This window comes from Diaphorina citri, unplaced genomic scaffold (genome assembly GCF_000475195.1).
Source record: "Diaphorina citri unplaced genomic scaffold, Diaci psyllid genome assembly version 1.1 scaffold226, whole genome shotgun sequence".
NCBI classification, from domain to species: Eukaryota; Metazoa; Arthropoda; class Insecta; order Hemiptera; family Psyllidae; genus Diaphorina; species Diaphorina citri.
The window spans coordinates 258,350-269,679 of record NW_007377663.1 but is presented as its reverse complement, the minus strand read 5'-3'; the positions used below and the strand labels follow the sequence as shown (position 1 = coordinate 269,679).

At 38.4% G+C, this 11,330-nt stretch overlaps 1 protein-coding gene across 1 annotated transcript in view; it reads left to right on the top strand.

Annotated features, from left to right (window-relative positions):
• Window positions 1–2,042: 2,042 nt before the first annotated feature.
• Window positions 2,043–11,330, top strand: part of LOC103506315 — a 15,498-nt gene continuing 6,210 nt past the window's right edge. The window contains exons 1-3 of the mRNA XM_026821392.1: window positions 2,043–2,156; window positions 3,613–3,807; window positions 4,780–4,968. Of these exons, the coding sequence (XP_026677193.1) occupies window positions 2,055–2,156; window positions 3,613–3,807; window positions 4,780–4,968 (486 nt within the window). The 5' untranslated portion in view covers window positions 2,043–2,054. The remainder of the gene's footprint in view (window positions 2,157–3,612; window positions 3,808–4,779; window positions 4,969–11,330) is intronic.

Here is an 11,330-nt window from a genome sequence, read left to right as displayed (position 1 = left end):
CGCCCCGGGCGGGAATCGAACCCGCGGCCTAGCGCTTACAAGGCAGGCGCACTACCAACTAAGCTAACTAGGCTGGCCCATTATCACGTTAATTCCAGATTTACTTTGAAAGCAACTCTGAGGTCACTTGGACCCCTACCAATGAGGTTCTATCGGACCTATTCTGTAAGGTGAAATCCTATATCAATCAATGTACGTGCATTATGAGTGAGTTTATCAAGGAGAAATATTTTGCCAGACAGCAGCTGATTCTTCTGATGACGTCAATACTGGGGAAATACAAAGGTAGGAACACAGTGTAGAATAGAACATACCTTGTTTATCCTGTCAGAATGAGACTAAAAAGTTCCTTTAACCCCAGCAGTCTAAACAAGGTCTTATGTGTTTTATGGGTTTAAACTTTAAAAGACTGTACATAATATAAGTAATAAATGTTTGTAGCATAAGACCTTGCTTAGTTATTAAAAAAAAATAGACCGATTGCAATACTTTCTCATTACCTTGTATAGGTTCCCTATACGTAAGGGTAATAGAAAGTAAAAAGGGTTTTTGTGTGGTTACTACTGAGGATTCAGAACCAAGGGGACTGGGGTTCGAACCCCGTTACCAGTGTTAAAAGATTGCGAGAAAGAAAGGCAAGTGAGGTACAGCGCTTACAAGGCAGGCGCACTACCAACTAAGCTAACTAGGCTGGCCCATTATCACGTTAATTCCAGATTTACTTTGAAAGCAACTCCGAGCTCACTTGGACCCCTACCAATGAGATTCTATCGCACCTATTCTGTAAGGTGAAATCCTATATCAATCAATGTACGTGCATTATGAGTGAGTTTATCAAGGAGAAATATTTTGCCAGACAGCAGCTGATTCTTCTGATGACGTCAATACTGGGGAAATATAAAGGTAGGAACACAGTGTGGTTACTACTCAGGATTCAGAACCAAGGGGACTGGGGTTCGAACCCCGTTACCAGTGTTAAAAGATTGCGAGAAAGAAAGACAAATGAGGTAATCAGTAATGCTGTGATACCCACAAAAGTTGTGAAGAGGCTCTTTGCTTCATCACAATTCATGATTAATAATATAATATAATAATAATAGTGCTTATTTATACTGCTCGCATAGGACTGAAAAGTCTCTTTACTCCAGCAGTAGGCTACTACTATTATTGTGGTCAAATTCTCAAATTATATTGAGGATAAAATTCCATACCTCGGCTGGGATTGAACCCACGCCCTCCTGTTTACCAGGCGAGCGCCTTGACCACTACACCACCAATGTACCCACACTTTGCAAGTGAATAACTGTGCCAATAAGCCCTTGAGTAGAATAACTGTGCCAATAAGCCCTTGAGTAGAATAACTGTGCCAATAAGCCCTTGAGTAGAATAACTGTGCCAATAAGCCCTTGAGTAGAATAACTGTGCCAATAAGCCCTTGAGTAGAATAACTGTGCCAATAAGCCCTTGAGTAGAATAACTGTTTTCAGGTATGCTGACTTGAAAAAATTGGTTATTTTGCCGATTTAAGAAGCTATAAGTATTACAGATGGACAAGATGGCGGGTAAATAAGACGAATAAATTAATTTTCTATTCTTTTTATCCAGTTTAGGCCAAGCTGTACATAATTTTTGACATGTGGATACGGTGCGGTGGTGGTACCCCTTTTGCTGTTGAATACTGATCTCAGGACAACTTTCAGTACCTATATGGTGTTGATCAATCGTGTCGACAAGGTAAGTTATAGAGTCAGAGTGTGCAGGCTCGTATAGAACCTACCCAAACTTGACAATACTAGACCTGCCCGAAGTTGACGGTACTATTCATAGAACTCAGACATTCCCTCGGCCTCGACATGAGAAGAAAAGACAAGCCTGTGAATGTGAATGGCTAGCCTTAGGCCAGCCATCCACTCTCAGGTGCACTGATCAGGTCCGCCTGTCAGGTCTACCTGATACCTCATGAGTACGCACACTATCATTTAGACCTGACAGCTACGGCTGAAAAGTTCCGCCTGTCGGGTCTACCCTATACTTGGCTGACAGAATCACCGGAAATGCCTCATCCTGATTGGTTGAAATTGTTCCTCAATAAGGACCAATCACTACAGGAGATGTATAAACTCAATGATGATAGTCTGTTACCATTCCTATGTCAGGTAGGTATTAGTCAGCTTAGTTCGCTAGACCTGACAGAATCACCGGAAATGCCTCATCCTGATTGGTTGAAATTGTTCCTCAATAAGGACCAATCACTACAGGAGATGTATAAACTCAATGGTGATAGTCTGTTACCATTCCTATGTCAGGTAGGTATTACTCAGCTTAGTTCGCTTGGAGGTAGCGCCCTTGCCTTGTAATCGATATTTCGCAGGTTAGGTTCCTGTCCGGGACGGGTTTTATTCTAAACAGATTCGTTCACTCGTTCTTGGAACGGTTGGCTTCCTCCTATCCTGTCCTCTCTCCGCTTTCGAGACGATAAGACCTCCTTTGTTACAGTTCCCTCTATCAAAACTCGTTCTATATGATTTCCCGGTTCCTATTTTGGTTTCAATTTCAGCGAGAGAAGAACTATACTAGAGATGCTAGTTTGGAAGGTATAATAAATGAAGGCTGGTACACACCGTGTGTAGGTAGAATACTGGTAGATACAAGCTAAGATAATACCTTGGTTGTTACAGTTCTCTCTTCTTCCTAGTCTTTTCCTATTTCAATAGAGTCGGCGTTTCTTGTCAGTCTCTTCCAGGCAGCCCTATTGTGTACCTCATACCCTAATAATTTTTTCTCACTCAGGTCTTGATTTTACACAATCCTTCCACCTTTTCTTCGGTCTCCTTCGCCCTTTTCTCCTCTCACTTACATTCGCTCAACTCTTTTCCCTATGTAGGTCTCATATCTTCTTTCAACATGTCCCATCAAACCTAAATAAACAAGCTGGGCCCGTCCCTCTGGGAATTTTTTAGCCCGTAGTTTATTCGATCGTGATTAGAGAAAATCAGTACCTATGTACCTACCTAATTTGTTTGATATTCAGTTTATTATTATCCTTGATTTGATTTTTCGATTTTACTTTCATGTAATGATTTAAAATCGAGACTAGAGCCGTTCTCCCTTTATTTCAAATATAAGGTTTAAGTCACCCATCCATTTATTGGCCTTGCTCGGCGTAGCTGAATATAGGTGACGCTAAAACCGGTCTTAAATTAACGACTGAAGTGTTATCTAAAACTTTCTCTCTTTGAGTTCATAGGTTGTCGCGACAAATTTCAAGATCAGAGCTCATTTGTGTGAGAAAATGTGAAAAAAATCCCCCAAAAACCAGTTTTTTTGGTTTTATGGTTCTCTGGACAGTCTGGACAAAATTTGCACCACCATTTTCGTGTTCCTGGTAAAAAGACCTTTAATTTGATACCAGGTTTGGATAAGTCCTTCTATGGGTCGATCAGGTTTGGACAAGTCCTTCTATGGGGACAGACAGACAGACCGACCGACAGACGACATCGAAGCGATTACAATAGCCCGTCCCTTATACCTTTTTTTATTACTATCGTAATAATAAAGGAAGGACGGACTAAAAATCTAAAAAAAAAAAACTACCTACTCTTGTTTTTTCAGTTCCTATCCCGTGCCTCGCAATCAGAATGGAATCTCCTATGTGAGAGATTATCAACCAGTGAGTGTCTTGTGGTAGTCAATGCAGTCAGAGTCCTGATACAGCTAGTAGAGTCTCGAACCCACGCTCCTTGCACTGTGGAACCCTACGTGAACTGTTTGCATCAGACCATGATCTGCTTTATCAATGTACTCAAGGTAAGAGATAGGGAGGGAGAGGGAAGGAAGATAATTGGGGTAGTGAGAAATACATACCTAACATAAGGATTTAGAGAAAGAGTTTCTCTCTTTCTTCTTCTGATAGGATGGATTTGAGAGAACTTTGGGGTGCACTGAGCCCTGTGAAGTCCTCTCAGCCTCAAAAGAAAAGACCATCAACACAGTTTTGTTTTGGTAATTTTAACTGGCCCTGTAACTTCATGTAACTAATAATTCAAATTATTTACCACATTTCAGGCAAAAGCTGCTTTTCTAGCCTGGAATTTTTGGAAAAAAAAGTGCAAAAAATTGACTGAACACAGGTGTTTTAGAAGAAAATTTAAATTTTCGAGCCAAAAAAATGTAAACGAGCAAATTACAAGATGGCGTCTATTGATTACTAGCGCTACCTGACGAAAAGATTTTGTACTAAGGAGTGCATCGTATGAAAAGATCTTTGGCTTTCAGCGTTGAACTTGAAACCGCGAAATTTCAAAATTTTAAAAAGTTCCATGGACTGAAATTTTTGCCAGTTTTTTCTATTAGTTTCTTAGTACTAAGGAGTGCATCGTATGAAAAGATCTTTGGCTTTCAGCGTTGAACTTGAAACCGCGAAATTTCAAAATTTTAAAAAGTTCCATCCATGGACTGAAATTTTTGCCAGTTTTTTCTACAGTTTCTTATTTTTTTGCTGTTTTTTGTGATCAGTGATTCGATAGGCCTTTAGACTGAGTGTCCTTTTGATTTTCCACATTCCCAAGTTTCCTTTGCTATTGCTACAATTAATCCGTTTGAATTTCTATTGTGCTCATCATAAACGGTCTGTAGAGGAAACTTTTCAAAGGTAATGTGCTATGAACTACACCTAGGAGCTAATGAAGGTCATTAAGAAGTGACTTTGCTCATTATTGTTTATATTCAAACTTCAGACCAACAGGTAATTAAAATTTTAAAATAGTCATTAAGAAATAGAATCAGCTACCGTATGTATGTACCACCTCTATGTTAACCAGGGCCGGATTCCGATTCCAAGAATTCCTGCTGAGCCCCACCCAGTTTGGGGTGCCCAATTCCCGGACGCGGTATTATTTGATTGCCAAGAGATCGCCTGCGGCGCATTCGTCGGAGGCGAGTTTTTGTTTTGAGACTTCGAGTGAGCTGGTACGTATTCAATCGTTTGTTAATTGGTTTAGTTTTCTAGGAAATACTAGTAAAATCAGTATTCAAACTTAAAAAAAAAGGTTTCATAGAGGGAACTGTAACCGCGAAGGTCTTATCTGCTTTGGAGATTGCGGCGCGAACGACCTACTAGAAGGTTAAAAGCGCCTAATTAGGAAAAAAAAATATATTTTATGGAATCTAGAAAGGGCCGAAAATGGCCCTTTCTGGTAACTGTACCAACGGAGGTCTAATTGTCCCGAAATTGAAGAAAGGACATTATAGGAGAAAGCCAGCCGAGAAAGAACCTTATAAATATGTTTAGGGTAAAGCTTGTCCCGGGTGGGAATCGAACCCACTACCTAGCGTTTACAAAGTAGGCACCTTCCAACCTAAGGAGACTGTCAATTATTGTCTACTTTAAAAATTTCTTCTGCCAGCCTAGTTAGCTTGGTTGGTAGCGCGTTTGCCTTGTGAGCGCTAGTCCGCGGGTTCAATTCCCGCCCGGGGCGGATTTTATCCTGAACGGATAATGTTCTTTCTCGGAACGGCTGGCTTTCTCCTATCCTGTCTTCCTTCTCTCTTCGATTTCGTGACGATAAGACCTTAGCAGTTACGGTTCCCTCTATCAAACCTCTAAAGAAATGGAAATATCTTCTATATTACAGATGACAGAACTTCCCAAGCTCAAATCCAAGACTTGTAACCCTCTGCTCTCTCGCATGACACTACACAGTATTCTAGATTCTACTGACCCTAGTGATGATCTGTATCGTAGATATCTTGTATCTGATAAGGATCTACTGAGGAGATTCCATGTATTTGATATTGTGAATGGAAAGGCGAGCAGTACGAATTGTTTTACCAAGGCGTACACCCACTATGCTGAAGGTAAGATAGACTTTATTTTTCGGTAAGAAAACTCCGTGGCCAAGTGGATATAACACTAGGCTTGCACTCCGGAGGTTCCGGGTTCGATTCCCGGAGGGGTCGGAGTTTTTTCGGCTGTGTGCTTGGAGTTTGGGGTGCACTCAGCCTCGTGAGGACAATCGAGTAGCTACTTTAATCGAGTACCGCATTACCAGAGTAAAAAGAAAAATTATAGACTTGTCGGAAATAGTAACGGAGGCTCTTAGTAATGCTGTGATATCCACAAAATTGTGAAGAAGCTCTCAGCTTTACCACAAATAAATCATAATTTAGATAGATTTAGATTTTTTACTTTGAGGATGGCATTTTTATTTTCATCATTATTGCATTCACAGGTACTGGATCCGTATTATCTAACCTTGGAGACATGACACACATTGAAGACATCATTGAGAAATGCAAACACCTCAAACAACAAACTGACATTTCCAGTACCCATGAAACTAAAGCAAAGAAAATGAGACTGAATGAAGAGGCCCAAACCCAACTCAGCGGAGAAGGTGAAAAGAAAACCCATGATGAAATGGTAAAGGATGCCCAAAATAGAGCTGACTTGGAAAAGAAAATCCTTGATGAAAGGGTGAAGGATGCCCAAAATAGAGTTGACTTGGAAAAGAACCCTGAAGAAACGGTAAATGATGCCTCAAACAGTAATGTTATTACCACAAATATTACGGAAATCAATCAGAACGAAACAAAAAGTAAACACATTGCAAGGACCAATGAAAGCGAAGCAAAAAGGGAAGAGATTGCCCCAAATGCTACGGGAGCCTACCAAAACCAAGAAAATAGTGTGAACACTCTCTTGGCTAATCAAAACGAAGCAACGCTTCTGCAAGAGTTGAAACGTTTGAATCTGAGGTATTTTAGTCCGGACGAAATTCGGAAGTTGATGTGTTTTCCCGATGAGTGCCAATTTCCGCCGGACTGTTCTGATAAAGCTAGGTATAAATTGTTGGGCAATAGTATTAATGTTCATGTTGTGGCGTATTGTATTTGTTTGATGTTGTGTGAACCAGCTCCTATGGTTTAAAATAAAATAGACTTTGTTTAGCCTATTTTTTTTTCCAAGAGGTTAGAGGAAACTGTAACTGCTAAGGTCTTATCGTCTCAAAATTGAAGAGAAAAGGAAGACAGGACAGAAAGCCAGCCGTTCCGAGAACGAATTTTATCTGTTCAGGATAAAATCCGCCCCGGGCGGATGCCCCTTGTTTGTTCCCCCTCGCCCCCACTGATAATAAACAAGAAAACAGGAGAAAATGGAATATAAAATGTATTATTACATGATGAAGGTAATTCAATATTCAATTTTTCCGTCTTGTTATTTAATTATTTTATTGAAAAATGATTATGCAACTTTTTTTTTCTCTTTTGCGAAATATGATGAAAATTAATCACTTGAAATGTTATAGGTACCTATCCATTTTCTTTCTCTTCTTTTAAATTCAATTTTTTCTCTTTTTTTACTCCATATTTATTATGATTAGCCATTTTTCTATACATTTTTTATTTTTACCTACAGAGGACCACGTAATTCTTACTTTTCATGTTTTCTCTTCAGCCAATAGATCTTCATTCTGGAAGAATGGTCAGCCTTTGTCTCCTCTGACTATTTACTGTTGGGTCTAAGGCTCTAGGGACTATAACTGTAGTTAAGTTACTAGTTCTATACTATGTATACCTATTTCTAATATATGATGTTTGTTTCTTGGAGATATGTACAGTGCTTATATTGAAGTCATAACCAAGCATATTGCATAGTCTGCTCTCATTCTCAGGCTGACACATGCGGTCCTAGTCAGAACAAAATAATGTAACTTCTAAATAACATTCTTATGATGATGAGTTTCATAAGAAATTCACTTGTTGATACCAAGACTGGCATACCGTGGGTTAAAACATACACCCATGTGCAAAAATTTCAAGATTTAGAACTTTTTCAATACCAAAAAAATTGCCATAAAAAAGCTAACCACCAAATAATAATAATAATAATAAAGATATTGAACTGAAGAAATATGAGCTTTTATTTTGTACAAAGTTTGTCTCCTCTGACTATTTACTGTTGGGTCTAAGGCTCTAGGGACTATAACTGTAGTTAAGTTACTAGTTCTATACTATGTATATTTCTGATATATGATGTTTGTTTCTTGGAGATATATGTACAGTGCTTGTATTAAAGTCATAACCGTGCATATTGCATAGTCTGCTCTCATTCTCAGGCTGACACATGCGGTCCTAGTCATCAGAACAAAATAGAGTAACTTCTAAATAACATTCTTATGATGATGAGTTTCATAAGAAATTCACTTGTTGATACCAAGACTGGCATAGCGTGGGTTAAAACATACACCCATGTGCAAAAATTTCAAGATTTAGAACTTTTTCAATACCAAAAAAAAAAAAAAAAATGACACAAAAAAGCTAACCACCAAAGATATTGAACTGAAGAAATATGAGCTTATATTTTGTACAAAAAAGGTTTGAAAATTTGTATTTTCAAGACATTTGAAAAGGCTGTCAGAAGCCAGCCTAGCCAGCTTAGTTGGTAGTGCGTCTGCCTCGTAAGCGCTAGGCCGGGTGTTCGATGCATTGGATTTATAAGCGAGAGACCGCGGTTTGTATCCTAGTGTCACAGAGTAATTGAGGTAGAGAAAGGCCATTATGTAGTTCAAACAGATCACGACCGAATGAATGAGTAATATGAACTTGAATTACGAGCAAAAACAATGATAAGCGAAGAGATAGATCTCGTACTCGTAAAATCATAAATGAACTACGAAGAAATAAAGAAGAACATTGGCATTTCTTCGCCCCGATTAGGATACGAACCCAGTACCTTCGGATTGATAGTCAATTCTCTTGAGCCAGTTTTATTATTAATATTTAATTGATTAATTTAATTTAAGGTTCAATGGAAAACACGTCAGGTACAAAAATTCCAACTATACATACATAAAATTTAGTTCGATCGAAAAATGCCTCTGTGCCTGCATCCTGTAAAATTGTAATAGAGGCATCTCCACTAACACCCCATGTAGTAGCTACTTCCCTATCTTATGTACAATACCTTACTTTACCAGTAGGTATACGAGTATTACAGTAGTTATTTTGTAGAAATGGCACATCCACTAAGATGGTATATATGGCCTTTTCTTAAGCCGTAAAAGAGCTACATAAAATATGTAATTTACTGTCCTGTTTTCTGGAAAACCCCCTCTTATTATTCAAATATCCACTTTGGCCCAGGCCAAATTGTAGGTTGAAATGCGAAATTCCATGCCTCGATTGGGATTCGAACCCGCGCCCTCCAGTCTACCAGGCGAACGCATAACCATTATATGCTAACGAGGTAATGCAAACACCTCAAACAACAGATAGACAACTCCAGTACAGACGAAACTAAAGCAAAGAAAATAAAACTGGATGTAGAGGACACAGAGACTCAATTCGGCGATGAAGGTGAAAGGGAAATTCTTGATGAAATGGTAAAGGATGCCCAAAATAGAGTTGACTTGGAAAAGAAAACCCTTGATGAAAAGGTAAATGATACCCTAAACCAAGATGACTTGGTGGAAAAGGAACTCCTTAATGGAAAGGTAAATGATACCTTAAACAAAGCAAACAGTAAAGATATTACCACAGATGTTACGGGAACCAATCAGAACGAAGCAAAAAGTAAACAGGTTACAGACATTGCAAGAACCAATGAAAGCGAAGCAAAAAGAGAAGATATTTCCCCAAATGTTATGGGAGCCTATCAAAAAGATGGAAGTGTAACCGCTCTAGGAACCAATGAAAACGCAGGAAATAGTGTAACCACTACCAGGACCAATCAAAACGAAGAAAATGGTGTAAACACTCTCTTGGCTAATCAAAACGAAGCAACGCTTCTGCAAGAGTTGAAACGTTTGAATCTGAGGTATTTTAGTCCGGACGAAATTCGGAAGTTGATGTGTTTTCCCGATGATTGCCGGTTTCCGCCGGACTGTTCTGATAAATCTAGATATAAATTGTTGGGCAATAGTATTAATGTTCATGTTGTGGCGTATTGTATTTGTTTGATGTTGTGTGAACCAGCTCCTATGGTTTAAAATAAAATAGACTTTGTTTAGCCTATTTTTTTATTTTTTTCCAAGAGGTTTAATAGAGGAAACTGTAACTGCTAAGGTCTTATCGTCTCAAAATTGAAGAGAAAAGGAAGACAGGACAGAAAGCCAGCCGTTCCGAGAACGAATTTTATCTGTTCAGGATAAAATCCGCCCCGGGCGGATGCCCCTTGTTTGTTCCCCCTCGCCCCCACTGATAATAAACAAGAAAACAGGAGAAAATGGAATATAAAATGTATTATTACATGATGAAGGTAATTCAATATTCAATTTTTCCGTCTTGTTATTTAATTATTTTATTGAAAAATGATTATGCAACTTTTTTTTTCTCTTTTGCGAAATATGATGAAAATTAATCACTTGAAATGTTATAGGTACCTATCCATTTTCTTTCTCTTCTTTTAAATTCAATTTTTTCTCTTTTTTTACTCCATATTTATTATGATTAGCCATTTTTCTATACATTTTTTATTTTTACCTACAGAGGACCACGTAATTCTTACTTTTCATGTTTTCTCTTCAGCCAATAGATCTTCATTCTGGAAGAATGGTCAGCCTTTGTCTCCTCTGACTATTTACTGTTGGGTCTAAGGCTCTAGGGACTATAACTGTAGTTAAGTTACTAGTTCTATACTATGTATATTTTTAATTTAGGATGTTTGTTTCTTGGAGATATGTACAGTGCTTATATTGAAGTCATAACCGTGCATATTGCATAGTCTGCTCTCATTCTCAGGCTGACACATGCGGTCCTAGTCAGAACAAAAATAATGTAACTTCTAAAAAACATTCTTATGATGATGAGTTTCATAAGAAATTCACTTGTTGATACCAAGACTGGCATAGCGTGGGTTAAAACATACACCCATGTGCAAAAATTTCAAGATTTAGAACTTTTTCAAAACCAAAAAAAAAAAAAAAAATGACACAAAAAAGCTAACCACCAAAGATATTGAACTGAAGAAATATGAGCTTATATTTTGTACAAAAAAGGTTTGAAAATTTGTATTTCCAAGACATTTGAAAAGGCTGTCAGAAGCCAGCCTAGCCAGCTTAGTTGGTAGTGCGTCTGCCTCGTAAGCGCTAGGCCGGGTGTTCGATGCCCGCCCGGGGCGGATTTTATCCTGATGGGATAATGTTCTTTCTCGGAACGGCTGGCTTTCTCCTATCCTGTCTTCCTTCTCTCTTGGATTTCAGGACGATAAGACCTTGGCAGTTACAGTTCCTTCTATCAAACCTCAAAAAAAAAAAAAAAAAAAAAAAACCTATAATTTTTTTTTAATAAAATTAATTTTGTTTTGGGGGAAAAAACCCCAAAAGGTTTAC